The following is a 17,736-nucleotide window of genomic DNA, read 5'->3' as shown; positions in this document are numbered from 1 at the left end:
TTCCAAAACCGGGTCACTTATTGGGGGTTTTCACTTTACTGGTACCTCACAGGCTTTACAAACGTGATTTAGGACCCAAAAACCATTCCAGCAAAATCTGAGCTCCGAAAGCCCAATGGTGCTCATACGGCAGTTTACAAAATTTGATTGTCTATAAAAAGGTGAAAAATGTGTTCTGAAGGGGTTAAGGCGTTTTCACACGTACACAATAGCACGGTCTTCATCGCATAAGCAAAGCACTCTGCTATCTCTAATTCTTGTGATCAAATAGTCCTCTTGTGGATAGGATAAGACTAGTTTCACATCTCTGGCAGGCTGTTGTGGTAAAGAATAAGTATAATGGGGTCCGGCGGAGATCTGGCAAAAATGCTGATAATCAGCCGGACAGAAACCGCTGCAATCTGTGGTTTGTGCTGATGATTCGTGGCATTCTCTGCCAGAACTGGGTGCTGGAGATGTGAAACTAGCCTTTGAAGTAATCAGAATACATCTTTAGTTCTATGTTGTAGGGAAGCAAAATAGGAAAAACACCAAGGTGGTAAATACTTTTGCAAGTGGCAAAGTCCAAAAGCATGCCATCTTATTTAGTAGTATCAGCTTTACGGCAGCTTCTGCACAGCTTACAGCAGTATGAGGAGAGGGTGAAGGAGGGGCGAGTAGAATTGTAGAAACAGTGACCATGACTGAGCTGCAGCTGCACACTTCCGCACAGTAATTTGAGCAGAACGCGATCTAAAAGGTTCTGCACATGACCTAAAAGCACTGCAAAGTCTGTAATATATATATTTTATTTATTTTTTATTACAGGTACCCTTTAAAAAAAAAAATGTTGCATGCAGTTGCCACTCACACAATGAAAGGCACAGAAAATATGTAGTACTAACTTGTACTTTTAATTACACTTATATTTAATTTAAAAAAAATGAAATGTAACATTACATCAGTGAGAGCTCCCAGCTTAGAGGAGCAGTGCAAACACGTAGACTTAAGGGGATTATTTGGACGCCGTTTACTTGTCGGCACTGGAGAGAACAGTAACACTTTAAGAGACACAACAACACGAATTAACCTTCAATGTATGCAAGTCTATAGAACTAAAAAAAATCCCAGCTAGACAGAAACCACATGCATGGCCATGCTCAGACTACTCCGCAGCCGCTATTCACACACTTGTAGTTTCCAGTACATTGGTCCTCTCCAGTTTACTGGTGGCTACGTAGGAAGAAATTGGTTTACCTGCATGGGTAATGCGTATTCAACAGCGCAGAACTAAGAGTGAGAGAACTAAAAGCCTTGTTTTAAGTGCTGTAATTTCCAGTGGTTAGTTGCTATTATGTTCTTGTAAAATGCTTTTTGGGGGAGGAAGAAATTGTACCTTTATGCAAAATTGTATTATTCATTGCATGAAAATGATGCTCCCCTGTTTCCTGCAAATTTGGATTTTTAAAAGTGCCAAGTTTGAGATAAGCTTTAGAAGAAATTCTTTCGTCGTGGAGTGATCTTACACACAGGCAGGTTTTCCCGTAGGGAGCGCCACCTCCACCGCAACAAATGATGCCATTATAAAGCTTTGGATCGTGAAGTGGTACTCCCCCACCCCACAAATTCCTTTGCATAATTAGATACATGTGAATTAGAAGAGTCTTGTTAGGATCCCGCCACAAATATAAAAAAGGTACAGGCAGAGGTGTTGGAATAAAAAAAGCCCTTTTATATGGCAGCCTCAGTACTTGGAAGCCAAAACCATTTTCACTCTTGGATTTGACTTACAAATAGTGGTGCAAAGCACTGACTGTGTGAATGTGGCCTTAGTAATACCTGATAAAGCAGACCACGGCAGCAGTTTCACATCTGCTTTTATGTCCTATGGCTAGAGAACCTTGTGTGAGCTAAGTCTGGTTTAGTAAAACGGCATGGGTGTCTGTGTTACATTCGTAATATCAATGCTGAACTAACTCTCCCCTGCCAAATAGCATACTCCATTGGACTACTGACCGAGAGACAGATGGCTGTGCCCCAATGGGTCAATTTCCTTGGAGAAAAACATTCCCTGGATAAAATTAAAACACAGCAGATTGCTTGTACAAGTTATACAGTACAAGTCTTCTCATTTAGATGGCTGTAATGTGGCTGCAGGCAAGGCCTCATGTACACAAACAGATCCATAGAGTAGTCTGCACCCCGTAATTTTCTTACTCCCATTAATAGTGGACAAGAATAGGACATGTTCTATAATTTGCGGAGCCACAGAAATGAATGGGTCAGTGTGCTCGCTGCAAAAAAATGTGGTCACGTGCATGAGCCCTTATAGTTCTTATCTCAGTGACAAGCCCTGGCCACCTCCATTCCAGTGACTACAATTCTATAGTACTCTAAGTTCAGTTAGTTGAACCCTGATGAAGATGGGGCCTTGCCATATGCCCTCCTGTATGAAGCCTTTAAAAGTGTATTCCCATCCAAACATGTATGGCATATCCACAGTTGATAGGTGTGGGTCTTGCAGTAGCTGTGACTGAAAAGGTGGCTGCGCAAGCACAGCTCTCACTAGTCACTTCTACAGGGGTTTCAAAGGTTAGAGAAGGACAGTGAACATTCACAGCCATAACCCATCAGCCTTGTATCGTTTCTGGTGGAATCACTTGGTGCACCAGTTCTTGGGGAAGGACCACTAACCCTAAAGCCTGCAGCTTAGAAACCCTTGGTCACCAGTATGTAATAGTTACAGAGGTCCACAGAACTTGACATGTAATAGAAGGACTTTTCCCCTCACCCATGCGACTAGGCTGGAAACCTGAAGAGATAAAATGGTTAACACCCCCACACCTCAGTTCAGGTTTTCAGTCCTCCAGATAGGAGGTACCTGAGGAGTTCTGACTCCTGCCGTGATTTTGGTTCTCAACTCGGGAGGTCCGGGTCTTCTATACAATAAAGGGACCTATCCCTGGCGGCCTCAGTCTCCTTGGGGAGCCGCTGCCTGAGCCTGCTCTTCTTTCTGCCTCATCCCAAGCCTGTGGGGAGCCGCTTTGGCCGTGTTCAGGCAGCTCCCGATCCATTGCAGCAGGATGACCAGCGCGCTTATCCTGCGTTCTGCGTGCCAACCTCTTCCAGCTCATTGATGTCCCTTCCGGGCGCCGGCATCCTCCCTCACTGGTTTAGGCATTTTTGGACCTAGGGGTTAAAAGGAGCCGAGGCGCGCTTTACAAATCGGCAGCAGGAGAAGGCAGCCAGCCTTGTGGCACATAGTGCTGTGCAGGATCTGGGTTTCCACCAGCATTTCAGAACCAGGTGATGCAGGACGCACCAACCCCCTGGAGCCCTCGAGGCCTGCAAGCCCGGTATTGGTCCTGAGGAGCGGGGAAGATTGACTCTATAGGTGAGATTTAGCCTTTCCTAATTATTTTTGGGTGTTATTTTTGCTTTATTGTTATAGGTAGCAAAAACACCAAAGAAATTATCCGGAAAGACTAATCATAAAGAATGTGGAGGATGTAGAGTAGCTTTAGCAGCCTCTTACATTAAACCACTATGTCAAGCTTGTACAGATAAGCTGGCTATGGCAGAGTCTCACAGCTTATCTAAAAATATTAAGGCCTTGGTACAGTCAGAAGTTAAATCTTCTATTAAAGCACTCGGTTGAAGTCTCCCAAGGTCTCCTGAAAGATCCATCAATAATAAGGACTCCGATTTTTAGATTTTTCTGGGGAGGTCAAGGAGAGAGAATCCAGCCAGGCCTTATCAGATGATTTCTTCTCTTCAGATGAGGATTCAGCACAGGGCTTTTTTTCCCACCAGAAGATACAGAGCCTTTACTTAAAGCCACCGTGTAATTAGAGGATTTAAAAACAGCCTAAATCTATTGCTGACCCGGTTTTTCAGGGGCTTGGCCCTAAAAGCCGTAGAGTTTTCCCAGTTCATAAAAATATGAAAGCCCTCATCGGAAAAAACTAAATGGAAAAATCCTGATAGAAAATGTTTCATTCCTAATTCTGTAAAAAGAAAATATTTTTTTGAGGGTTCGGTAGCGGGCACCTGGGACAGAGCCCCCACAGTAGATGCCCCGGTAGCTAAAATAGCCCCAAAAAATTAATAAAAATAGTCTCTTCCTTTCGATGAGTTAGGCTGCTTAGGAGATCATCTAGATAAAAAGGCAGAGGTTTATCTTAAACAGGCTTGGGAGTCTGCTTCAACAAGTCTTAGGCTGGCCATTGCCGCCTTTTGGGTTTCCAGGTCCTTAAGGCTTTGCTTAGATCAACTGGGAGGTTCATATTAAAAGGAGAAAGTTCCCTCTCCTACTTTTGCTAAAACCGCTAATTTCCTGGCAGGACGCATCTACAAATGCGATCCGTTTTTCTGCCAGAGCAGCTGCCATGATTAATGCTGCTAGATGGGCTATCTGGCTTAAATTGTGGAAGGGGGACCAGGGTTCCAAGTCTAGACTCAGCTCTCTTCCATGTGAGGGTTCTAGGCTGTTTGGTTCCTCACTTGATGACATCCTAGAGTGGGCCTCAGATTTAAAAAAAAAAAGGGGGGGGGGTTCCTCAGAAAACTTCCTTTTTCGTAAATCCCAGGCCAGTTTTAAAAGAAGGGGTAGGCAGAGTGACAGGCGAGATTCCCAAATCTAATAGTCTCTCAGTCAAAAGAGAAACTAAAAAAAAAAAAAAATATCATACCAGATTCCTTCTCAGGTTTGCATTTTCTTAGGAATTCAGCAGTACCTTATGCACATATCCCCTCCAGGGAGCTTCAGGCAAACCTTTTAAAATCATGGGACGGCTCTCCTTATTCCTTGGAGCAGAATTTCCACCTTTCCTCAAAGACAAGACTCTCCCTGTTGTGGTGGACAATTCCGGAGAATCCACAGGGGTTCCATGGACGTTTCTGGACCCAGCTATAATTACCACAGACGCCAGCCCTTGGGGTTGGGGAGCCCACTCCCAAAACAGGTGCTGGCAGTGGAGATGGGACTTGAACACGAGAAAAGCACCCCCCAATTTCAAGGAGTTAAAGGCAGCAGAGATGGCACTGAAGTTGGCTATACCAGAGGTAAAACACAAGAAGATTGTCTTTTATTCTGACAATTTTACAGCAGCGGCCTACATAAACCTTCAAGGGGGAACGAGAGTCCCTTCCCTTTTACTTCAATGCCAGAAAATCTTTCATATAGCGGAGGAGAGAAGGCTTTTTCTGTCAGCAGTGCATCTGAAGGGGAAGGAGAACGTCATAGCAGACTTTATAAGTCAAGTCTCCTTAATAAAGGGGAATGGTGTCTAAAAAGACATTTTTTGCTAATAGTCCAGAGGTACAGTCTTCCCACAGTGAACCTTTTTGCCTCAAGAGCCAACAGAAACGTAGAGAGGTTCTTCTCCCTCAACTATTCGGACAGCCCGTTAGCAATAGACGGGTTAGCACAGGACTGGAGCCAGGAATTAGGGTATGCCTTCCCTCCATGTTGCCTTATTTCCCAGGTATTGAAGAAAATAGAAAGAGGGGGCCTTGGTTATCCCGATAGCTCCAATGTGGCCAAAGAGGTCCTGGTACGCCAGTCTAGCCTCTATGGACCCTTCCGTTGAAGAAGGATCTCCTTTACCAGGTTCCCCTAGTCCATGCCAACCCAGAAATTCTCCATCTTTCGGTGTGGATTTTGAAAGGGAAGTTTGGTCTAGAAGGGGACTACCCGCCAATGTAGTTTGCACTATGCTGAAGAGTAGGAAGTAGGAATAAAATTATTCCTACTTATTATAAAATAACAAAGTTTGGAATGTTTTTTCAGCCTTCTTAGGACACAGCCCAGACTCCTGTAAGTCTCTCGAAATACCAAAGATCCTAAAGTTTTTGCAAGCAGGGCTAGACAAAGGGATATAACTTACCAGATTGGTTCTCTCCTTTGCGACTGTGTGTTGGTTTCTGTTTTTAACCTTCTTTTTCTTGGTGGTTGGCACGCCTCTGGAGGTCCGTTTATTAGAATCACTGAGGTGTGGTGGGGGTGTGAACTATTTTATCTTTCGTGGTTTCTTGTCCTGGATGGGAGGTCCTAGTCGCATGGGTGCCGTCATGGGTTTCAAGAAAAACAATTACCGGTAAGAGTAATTATTGGTTTTCTGGACTTGTCTGTAATTATATTGGAGCAAACACTCCAGGTAGCACGACCCAAGATTGCACGGAGCTGCATAGAAAATGTAGGCAGGATAGGCTGCGGAGTCCCTTTTATATATTTAAAAAAAAAAAGTTTACATTCTAGTTTTTGTTCTGCCTGAACTGTAGGCAACGGGCATCTGTGCACCCCATCCCCATTTTGCTTCATAACAGGCTTATGGAGTCATACATGGAAACAAACCGCTTATTAGAAGCACTTTTTAAATAAATATTTTCTAGTAAAAAGGATCTGAATTTTAAGAGATGTTAAACAGTTCTGAGCTTGTGTGATCTGCTTATAAATGAACCTACTCTTTGGTAACCTAGAGCAGTGATTCCCAACTGAAGTCCCCCAAACCGGTCATGCTTTTAGTTCATCCCTAGTACAGAACAGGTCATGATATGACAATGGTTGGATCAGATGTCTCTATGGGAGGTCCTCAAAATCACAACCTGATAGCGGTACTTGAGAACCCCTGAACTATAGCACTTAAAGGTGTATTTCTGTTAAGACAAGTTATCCCCTATCCCCAAACTGTTTAGTGGAGGGGTTTCAGCAGTTGGACACCCACCAATCTATCACAAAAACAGAGGTCCTGTTCCCCTTATGAATGTAGCGACAGGTCAAGCGCGCGCATACACACAGCTCCACCAGTCACCTCAGAGGGTGCCGAGACAGCCGACTACAGCACTCATCTATCTCCACCAGATAACAGACTAGGAATGAAGCATGCTTGATCTGCTGCTCAATTCATATAAGGCTCTCATTCTTGTCAGCAGTAAAGGTTTCAGCAGTAAAGGTTTCAGCAGTCGCAAACTGATGCATTCTGAGCGGATCCTTTTCCATTCAGAATGCATTAGGGCAAAACTGATCCGTTTTGGACCACTTGTGAGAGCCCTGAAACGGATCTCACAAACGGAAAGCCAAAACGCTAGTGTGAAAGTAGCCTAAGAAATGTGTGATGCAGATAATTAGGTGGAACTTACCATCACACTCTTTCTGCAATGTTTTTGGTAGTGCTTGAGCAACATCCTCTTGTTCTGCAAGCCTTTCCCTGTGTCTGCACCACGCTCCTATCTTAAGATGGCTGCAAAAGGAGAGGTATGGGACCAGACGCATCTTCCAGCCTCCTCAACTGAAATACAATGCACCTGTACAGCTCCTGAATGTCGGAATGTAACACAAGAGCAATGGAGGAGACTGGATAACACAGGCATGTCCAAACTGCGGCCCTCCAGCTGTTGTAAAACTACAACTCCCAGCATGCCTGGATAGCTTACAGCTATTAGGGCATGCTGGGAGTTGTAGTTTTGCAACAGCTGGAGGTCCGCAGTTTGGACATGCCTGGGATAACATGTCTGGTCACATGCCACCATCTTGTGGACAGGAGGAATGACTTGCTGGTCAATGTGATATTGCTTTACCAATGCTGAAAACAGCATAGAACTGCAAGAAAGGTCATTTATCTATAGCACATATTTTTCTAACATCACTTCTATTTAGCGATCCAGAACTTAATCTTGACTGCAGATCAACAAGCTCTTGGGAAGATTACTTCTTATGAATAAGGGATAACCAAAACAAACATTTCTTTAAGGTCATATTGGATGTCCACCTGCTCATGGAAAAAGTCAAATCTTCATATCATTGCAAGTACACATCAAAACCCATTATGGAGATTCCTATGATCCAGTAACCCAGTTCTTGTTCAAATAGAAAATAAAAAAATAATAATCTTGAAGGCCATGAAGCTTCCTTCTACCATGCAACTGTTCCCTAATTGATAATGTTGAAGTTCATCAACGTTCTTAGAGGGAAGTATCGGTAATAGCCGTGGCACAAGAACCTCACTGAACACTTCATACAGGACGTAAAATAGTTTGTGTTCTTGTTGGTGATGCCAGCATTCATGTTTCCTTGCAGATGTCCACCACACGTTCTCTTGAAGCTGTGGAGGCAGCACCTAGTACAACCAGAGCATCAGGAGAGACTCAACAAGGCACTGATGGCCTTGTAAGAGATTTAAAGAGTTTGAGTTTTGCTCAGTAGTAGTACCTGGTATTTGAGATGCTGCTGCTTAGTTGGCATGAAGCCTCACGTTGTCCCAACAGCTGTGGTATTCAATTCTGGCTTGTGGAGATAAGGCAGGGCATTCACACCCCTATTATGCATAGTCCATCTGTGGCGCAGTACGTGCTGCAGCAGGTTTCCTTTCTGGACTGGCTCTAGCCTCAGTGCTGCAGTCCTGAGGTCGGGAGGATATGTAATCCCTCACTTTGATCTCCATGTTTCTGGCACGGAGTGTTGCTAGGTGTAGCTTCTCTAGGAAATCTGGCATCCCTGTGGAAGGCAAGAGAATGTTAGCGGAGTACTTGCAAATATCTTGCATCACACCAGAGGCTGCACTACATTTTTTTTATGGAAGAGTAAAACTAATTCTTTTAGCATTTTTAGCTCCGGGGCTGTTTTTTCTGGCCGTAACTTTTATTTTGGGGTGGAAACAGCATGTTACTGTTATTCTATGGGTCAGTAGTAAGGTTGTGGCCAGTGGCGTACCGCCCATATAGGCAGACGCTATGGGGCCCGGAGCGCATGGAAGGCCCCGTCTCATACACCTGTATTATGTACTATGATCGCTGCCTAGTACTAGTTATATGGGGCATTGAGAGGCACTTGTCTTCCATCCTAGGACCTGCTTTCCCTCTGTTCAGGTAGTAAGGTGCCCAGGCCCCTTCATCCTCCCTCCCCTATATAAGACTCTATAGGATCTGTTACCATGTCGCGCTCAGGTTGGTTTAGTTGTTATGACAACCACGACGCTTGGTTGGTTGTCACGTTCCTTTCCGTCAATCACATCGAGCCTGCCCCATATTTTCAGTTAGCAGCCAATCTCCGCCCGCGGGTTTCTAATCTAGACTTTCATTGGCTAAGGGGAGGGGACTCATTGGGCCACTCGTCCAATCAGTGAGCTCGTTTTGGTCTCATTCTGTAACACGTGTAGACCCGGAAGTAGGAAACCTTGATCGCGGTGTGTGCTGCCCGGTATCCCGATGTTACTTCTGTTGGGGGCTATTGACTTAGCTAGCCATTGTCTGCAAGCTGTGACTGTTGGGCTGCAGTTCAGCGTTTGCTGAGAGTTGCAGTCCTCCCAGTAAGTTCAGCCAGAAAACTGCTGGACTAGGTACAAGGTACTAAAAACTGATGCAATGGAAAACTAACTTAGGCTACTTTCACACTTGCGTTCAGAGCAGATCCGTCTCAGACGGATCCGCTCATATAATGCAGACGGTGGCTCCGTTCAGTACGGATCCGTCTGCATTATAATGTTAAAAAATTTCTAAGTGTGAAAGTAGCCTCAGACGGATCCGTCCAGACTTTCAATGTAAAGTCAATGGGGGACGGATCCATTTGAAGATTGAGCCATAGTGTGTCATCTTCAAACGGATCCGTCCCCATTGACTTACATTGTAAGTCTGGACGGATCCGCACGCCTCGGCGGACACCCGAACGCTGCAAGCAGCGTTCAGGTGTCCGCCTGCTGAGCGGAGCGGAGGCTGAACGCTGCCAGACTGATGCATTCTGAGCGGATCCGCATCCACTCAGAATGCATTAGGGCATTACGGATGCGTTCGGGTCCGCTTGTGAGCCCCTTCCAACGGAGCTCACAAGCGGACACCCGAACGCTAGTGTGAAAGTAGCCTTAGCTGACCGACTATTACCCAGAACATGCACACCTATTGGAATGTGCATGCAGAGACCTTGAGCAATTTCATGAGGGCAATATTAACTATAGCGCCCCCCCCCCCCCCTCCATGAACTGTGCCCGTGTGCTGCTTATAGTGGACAGTGCCCTCAGACAATGAATAGGACCAAACAGAAGCGTTTTTTTCCCGGTATTGAGACCCTATGACGGACCTCAATACCGAGAAATAGAAACACAAGTGTGAAAGTAGTCTAATACGTACTCCGCTCCCCGGCACCCGCGTCACTCCTGGTGCCTACACAGCTGCCACTGCTGGTGGTATGGAAGGGGAGGAGCCAGGGCAGGTAGTGGGATGGGGCCAGTGGTGGTTAGTGGGCAGAGTTAGTGGGGGACCCATTCAGATTCTTGCTATGGGGCCTAATGATTTCTATGTACGCCCCTGATTGTGGCGATACCAAATATGTGTAGTTTTATGTGTTTTTAAAGGGAGTCTGTTACCTCCATATGGTCATATACACCGCTTACATTGCCCTATAGCACACCTATACAGGATTGTTATTGTACCTTTGTCTTTAGACTTGCAGAAGCTGGAAAAAACGAACATTGATTAATATGCAAATAAGCACTCACAAGTGCCCAGGGGCAGCGTTCACTGTGTTGGTGCCCAGGCTGCCCTGCCTTTTTTCATTGTTCCCCCGCCCCAGCATATGCCCGTCCTCCTATTCCCTTACGTCATCCTAAGGTCCGGCCGAGATCCCGCCACTGTGCACTGCCTCGCCGGGCCGGAGCATGCGCACTGCGATGCCCATTGTTGGCACGGCATCGCTTTACTGTGCATGCTCCGGCGAACGGCTGGTTTTGCGCACAGTCGCAGGATCTCGGCCGGACCTTAGGATGACGCAAGGGAATAGGAGGACGGGCATATGCAGAGGCTGGGGAACAATGAAAAAAGGCAGGGCCGCCTGGGCACCAACACAGTGAACGCCGCCCCTGGGCACTTGCGAGTTCTCATTTGCATATCAAAGTTCATTTTTCCAGCTTCTGCAAGTCTAAAGACAAAGGTACCATAACAATCCTGTATAGGTGTGCTATAGGGCAATGTAAGCACTGTATATGGCCATATGGAGGTGACAGACTCCCTTTAACTATTCTTGCACAATAGTAGAATGTCTCCTTATTTCGCCACATTCCAAGAGCTAGAACTCATTTTTACTCTTGTAGATGTGAGAGGGCTTATATTTTGCAGGACGATATGTGGTTCTCATTGATACCACATTTTTTTGTACTACATATTAACATTTGGACTTAACTTTTATTTTTGGGGGTGGGAATAGGAAAAAACAATTCTGTATAGTTTTTTTTATGTTGTTTACAGGGTGGTAACATGTTATTTATGTCTTTATTATATGACATACATATGCATGTATGGGGTTCTTTACCACTTACTAAATAAAACCACTTTTTATATAAAAAAAAATTTTTTAAATATATATATATATATATATATATATATATATATATATTAAACTTTATTAACATACTAGTTATTAAACCTACCCGTATTTTTTGGACTCCAAGACGTACCCCACCCAACTGCCCCCCGATCTGAAGCTAAATACTCCAGACAAACTATGTGCTGCTGTATTCCTTCTGCACTCCTGGTAGCTTTTGTGATGCTCTGACCTGTTCAGTACTTACACAGGGCAGTATACTCTGCTGACAGATATGTTTAATAAACTTACCGCTGGACACCATCCAATTCACACAGTAGCGAGGAAACGCGGTCTGCGGGTTGTCACTGTAGGTCAGCATGTAATCAAAGCCGTTCTACAGAGGGAAGGACACTGTTAGTGGCAAGAGTGGATTTACACTTCTTTCATTAGTAAGCATGCTCCTATACCAGCTATATACAGTCAGAAAAAAACCTGTATATAGTGCAAAAATACTGTTACATAGTTAATACGGTTGAACAAAAAAGACATACGTCCATCAAGTTCAACTAAGGGATAGGTGGGCACGCGAATCCCAGAAGGAAGGGAGACTCAGATTTCTACACGTTTTCATAAGCATTAATGTTTTAAGAATTCATCTAAACCCTTTTTGAAACTGCCCACTGTTCCTGCTGTGACCACGTCCCGAGGAAGTCTATTCCACAGATTCACAGTTCTTACAGTAAAGAAGCTTTGACGCTTCTGGAGACTAAACTTTCTTCTCCAGTCGGAGGCAGTGCCCCCTTGTCTTTTGAGGGCATTTTACATGGAAAAGTTTTTCACCATATTTTTTATATGGCCCATTTATATATTTGTATAGGTTAATCATCTCCCCCCTTAGACGTCTCTTCTTAAGACTAAATACATTCAATTCTTTTAATCTTTCTTCATAACTAAGACCATCCATGTCCCTTATTAGTTTAGTCGCTCTCCTCTGTACTTTTTCCAGCTGCAGAGCGTCCTTTCTATGTACGGGTGTCCAGAACTGAACGGCGTATTCCAGATGAGGCCGCACCAACAGTTTGTAAAGTGGTAATATTACATCCCTGCCCCGAGAGTCCATGCCTTGTTTAATGCATGACAATATCCTGGTGGCCTTAAAAGCAGCTGATTGACATTGTATACTATAATTTAATCTAACATCCGCAAGGACACCCAAATCCTTCTCTATAAGTGACTCCCCCAGTGTTACATCACCTAGGACATATGAAGCACAGTCTGTGTGTAAGGATATATAGGATATAGTATGTGGGAAAATCTCCATGTGTCTGTATAAAAACGAGATTTTTGTATAACTTACCAGTAAAATCTCTTTCTCGCTCTTTCCTTGGGGGACACAGAAGACCTTGGGTATAGCTCATCTCCCTAGGAGGCGTGACACTAAGTTTAAACTGTTAAGCCCCTCCTCCACAGCTATACCCTCAGCCTGGAGAGAGAGACTGCCAGTTGCGTGTCCAAGTAGTGAGAAAAGGCAAAGCCCAACAAGTGGAACCAACAAGCCAACTACCCAACGGGTAAAACAAACTCTGAAACCGTGCAGAGAAAAACAAAGAATGGGTGGGTGCTGTGTCCCCCAAGGAAAGAGCGAGAAAGAGATTTTACTGGTAAGTTATACAAAAATCTCGTTTTCTCGCCCAGTTTCCTTGGGGGACACAGAAGACCTTGGGACGTTCAATAGCAGTCCAAGAGGGGAGGGACCACAGCACCAAGGCGAGGCACCCGAAGGCATCAAGAAAACCGCCACCTGCAGACCAGGTGGCCCAAGACAGCATCCGCCGAAGCCCGAGTATGCACCCTGTAGAACTCGGTAAGATGTGAAAGGAAGATCAGTGACCGCCTTGCACAAATGCATGGCCGAAACCCAATGCCTCCGGGCCCAGGGGGCACCGACCGCTCTGGTGAAACGAACAGTGACACCAAAAGCAGAAACCTGCCCTTAGTGCGGTAACCACAGCAACAGCCACTCCGAGAAAGCGGAGAAAAGCCACCCTGGAGGCCGCAACCCTTTGCGCGGACCTTCCGGAAACACAAGAGACCGAACATCGACAAGATTCAGAGATCTCCAAGGAAAAATGCATGGCCCAAACAACGCCCAAACGCTGAAGCGTCCGTTCCCGGGGCGAGAAGGGGAGGACGAATGCCTCGCTGAACTGAAAGACAAACACCACCTTCAGAAGGAAGGAAGAGACGGGATGGAGAACAGCCCTGTCCTGGGGAAAGAAATAAGGCTCGGAACAAGGGCCGCCAACTCAGGCACCCCTCAGAGCCACAATGGCTACGGAAACACAACCGCACAGGACAGAAGGAGTAGAGAGAACTACTGTAACGGCTCCAAAGGAAAGACAGGAGCGCCAAGAACCCAGCATGTAGATCCCAGGGCGGTACCGGAGGGCAGTACAAAGGGAACCCAAGAGCCGCTCCATGGAAGAAGGTCTTGACAGGCCCAGAGGGCCGGGGAACACTGAAAGAGCAAGGACAGCGCCGACACCTGACACTCCAAGCAACAGGGTCCCAGTCCCAGTACCAGGTCGGACTGGAGAAAGACAGAACCATGGAGAGAGAAAGGCAGAGTGGGGGAAACGCCCAGCTTCCCACAGAACCCCAGGTAACAACCCTAAGTCCTACAACAGATCCTGGACGAAAGCACGGCCAGGAGCGAAACCAGCGAGCCCGCTAGGGTCGCCTAGGCAAGCGGGTGAAAACCCAATGAGATCAGGCGCAGACCAGTAACACGGCAGAAGGGTCGGCAAAACTGGTCCCGTCGGCCCCCGAGCAACGTCGCCCCGCATCCACCCGGAGTGGGGGAGCAGAAGGACAGACGGAAGGAACCGAAGGCTCCGCCCAGCAACCACCAGATGCCAGGACAAAACAGGCTAAAGTCCATGCCGATGTAGTCACCACAGGAAGACGTTCTACAGACCCGGTGTGGGAGATCTAAGGGCAGTCCCTAGTAGAACCATTCCCAGAATGGAAAAAACGCAATCTGCACCCAACGGGAGGACAGAACGCGGCAGACCCGGTAAATAGGCACACAGCTAGTACAGCCAGTGTGAACAAGGGAGACAGTACGAGGCCAAAAGGAACACCGGAACCATCCACAGGAACAACCATGCTCTCCCCAGAGGGGAGGGCAGTGAAAGAACAGCCTCTGAAGCGTGGCCGACACACAAAAGCCACATCAGAGTGATCTGTACTGAGCGGGAGCCAAAGGCCGGCAGAACACCCTCCAACCGAAGGAGGGGTGGCCAACAGGGAAGCCACAGGACAGCTCAAGAGCAAAAACCCCGCTACACCGAGACGCCCGGTACACCGTCTCGCACCAAGGTGGAGGTCCACCGGACCTGGGTAAGCGAGCACCCAAGAGAAGTTGGGTGACCTTCCCGAAAAGAGCGTCCCGAACCTGATAACAGATCAGACTGAAGCGCAGAGGGTGCCAACCAGAAGGACTCATACCACACCGCATCCGAAGGGGAGGAAATGGTAGTAGGCGAGGGAACCGTAGTCCCGCCAGAGCCAACGTAGAATCCGAGGGGCGCTGCAGACAGCACTCTCGACCATGTGACCACTAGCGCAGGGAAACAATGCCACGGGAGGACGAATGGGTACATATCCAGGAACCACGAACAAACCCCGGGCGGAAAGGCCAACGAGAGGAATGAGTACCACCCAGCTCGGTGCAGTAGTGAACAAGTAGAGCCCGTCTACCTATATATAAGGTATATACCTTTGAATACATTGGGCATTCATCTGCTGTTTGTTGAACACCACCTTAGGCTCACACAGGTGGACCGAATGAGTTCTTTAGAGAATAGTGCAAGGCTTGCTGCAAGCATCGTATCTCAAGAGAAAAAAGTATATCTCAGGAGAAAGGGAGGCATACGTACGAGTAGCCCCGTAAGCAGTGAGAAGGCCAACTCACCTATGGGAGGAGAAGGCATACACGGCTCAAACAATGGACAGAGCGCACAAGAAAGTCCGCTCACTGCAAAAAATAGTCACTCAGCGAAGGATCAGCCAGAGTCCAACCGTAACAACGGAAGTGCAAAGTGCAACCTGAAAGGTAGCCATGCACAAGACTAGTACGGCATGCGATGGAACGCAAACAGTCCGCCCAGAAAAAGGGGGGGGAATGTACCTGGCAACACTGCAGTCGGCAAGAGTGCAGAGGCCTGCCCAAAAAAGGGGAGGATGCCAAGGCCAGTACCTACTTCGGAAAGCAGGACATACCATATTCCGCCCAGAAGGGGGCCATGCCCATGGCCGCACATATCCAGCAGAACGCAGGAAGGTCCACTTAGTGAAAGGGGGCATGCACAGGGTTACTATCATTAAGTGATTGCGCAAAAATCCACCCAACACCGAATTTCGTGAGAGTGCACCACTCCGCCAATGAAGGGGGACGTGTACCAGTCCAGCACAACATAAACAAGGACAGCCGTGGATCGCGTGAGCGTGCAAAATGCCGCCCATGGAACAAGGGGTGGCCATGCACAAGACCAGCACCGTATCCAATGGGAGTGCAAGCAGTCCACCCAAGTTAGAGGGCATGCTCAGGACCGGCAACGCATCCAGTGAGCGCAGTATTCCGCCCAGAAATGAGGGTCATGCACATGGCCAGCATCGCATCCAGTGAGAATGCCGCCATGGATGGGGCCATGTACATGGCCAGCAACGTACTGGCAAGAGAACAAACACCGTCAGTGAGAGTGTACGTATGTCGCCTGAGGAAAGGAGACATGTCCATGGCCGGCAGCGAATCCAGCGAGAGTGCGGCACACCGCCCACGGAAGGGGGGGGGGGGGGGGGGAAGTCATGCATATGGCCTGCAACGGATCCAGTGAGAGTGCAGTGTACCTCCTATGAAAGGGGTTCACGCACACGGCCGGCACCGTATCCGGTGAGAGTGCAGTATTCCGCCTATGGAAGGTTTCATGCACATGGCCGGCAGAGAATCCAGTGTTCCGCCTATGGAAGGGGAACGTGCACATGGCCAGCACCGTAACCGGGGAAAGCGCAGTATACCTCCTATCAAAGGGGTTCATGCACATGGCCAGCACCGTATCCGGTGAGTGCAGTATTCGCACATAGCCGGCAGCGAACCCAGCGAGTGCAACGTCCCGCCTGTGGAAGGGGGTCGTGCGTATGGCCAACACCGCATCCGGTGAGAGTACAGCAGTCCGCCTAGAAAAGGGGGTTCATGCACGAGGCCAGGCCGCAGCCAGGGAGAGTGCAGTATTCCGCCTAGGAAGGAGGGTCATGCACCTGCAGCCACCAGAACTAAGGTGGGCGACAAATTATGGCCAGAAAAAATAAAATAAAAATAAAATCTGCATGCACTTGGCCAGCGCCGTATCTCAGGAGAGGGCAAGAAAAACACCTGGGAGGGGGAACATGCCCTGGCCAGCGCCGCAGCCGGGGAGCACGACATACCGCCTAAGAGAGGGGGCTATGCAAACAGACAGCAGTACTGAATGATGAGGCTGCCGTGTCCTGCGCAGCCCACAAGTCCAGATATTTAAACAAAATTATATATATTTTTTTATTTTATTATTATTATTATTTATTTTTATTATTTATTTATTTATATCACAGCCTCCCTGAGGCAGAAAGGGCGGCCACCATACAGGGGCACAGGCCGTACAGGCCCGTCAAGAGCCGGCCAGTACCCAAAGGGTTACAGTTATCTGGCCTGGGGGGGGCGGCACTGCGAACCCCCGGGGGTGGGGGAACCTCCAGGCGGGAAGAATTCGCGCTTGGAGAGTTCCCGCCCCCCCCTCCCAGAGGCCTGAATTTTGCGGCCTAGTAGGCCGTGAAGCCGGGGCCTAAATTTAAGCGTCGCCCGGCTGACCGGGCCGCAAGTATTTAAAGTACCGGCCGGACCTAAGCCGGCCGCGGGAGCCCCCGTACCGGTCGCGGGTGCCCACCCCGAGCGCCGGTATTGTGCCAGCAGGCCGCGAAGCCTGAACAAACTATGCAGCGCCCGGCCGGCCGGAATGCACCGACGGCCGGCCGGGGCCTGTTGGAGCACAGCTCTAGCCAATGCCGGCTGCGGGAGCCCACCCCGCGGCTGGAAGAATCAGGGACCCGAGAGGAGCGGCCTGCTGGGCCCAAATTTGCGGCGTCCGGCCAACCGGACCGATGGTCGGCCGGGCCTAGTTGGAGCATAGCTCGCACATGCAATACAGGCCGCGGGTGCCCACCCCGGAAGAGTCAGGGCCCGGGAAGGAGCACTGGATGGTGCGGCCCTGCAGGCCGCGAAGCGCCCCCCCCCCCGGACTAAATTTTTGCGGCGCCCAGGATTACCCATGCCGTCAGGAGCGGCAGCAGGTCCTGAGCAGCGCACCGGTAAGCGCCCCCTCTTTGCGCGCGTCCCATATGATCTATTGAGGGGAGGAGAGGGAGCAGATTGC

General features: G+C 48.1%; 1 protein-coding gene across 1 annotated transcript in view; it reads right to left on the bottom strand.

Annotated features, from left to right (window-relative positions):
* Nucleotides 1-772: 772 nt before the first annotated feature.
* Nucleotides 773-17,736, bottom strand: part of STARD7 (StAR related lipid transfer domain containing 7) — a 35,720-nt gene continuing 18,756 nt past the window's right edge. Inside the window, exons 7-8 of the mRNA XM_044279249.1 lie at nucleotides 11,579-11,663; nucleotides 773-8,473 (exon numbers count right to left, since the gene is read on the bottom strand). Coding sequence (XP_044135184.1) covers nucleotides 8,298-8,473; nucleotides 11,579-11,663 — 261 coding nt within the window. The 3' untranslated portion in view covers nucleotides 773-8,297. The remainder of the gene's footprint in view (nucleotides 8,474-11,578; nucleotides 11,664-17,736) is intronic.

This window comes from Bufo gargarizans, chromosome 2, assembly GCF_014858855.1.
Source record: "Bufo gargarizans isolate SCDJY-AF-19 chromosome 2, ASM1485885v1, whole genome shotgun sequence".
Classification (NCBI taxonomy): domain Eukaryota; kingdom Metazoa; phylum Chordata; class Amphibia; order Anura; family Bufonidae; genus Bufo; species Bufo gargarizans.
Note: the sequence above shows the minus strand (reverse complement) of the source record. Positions and strands in the feature narration are given on the sequence as shown.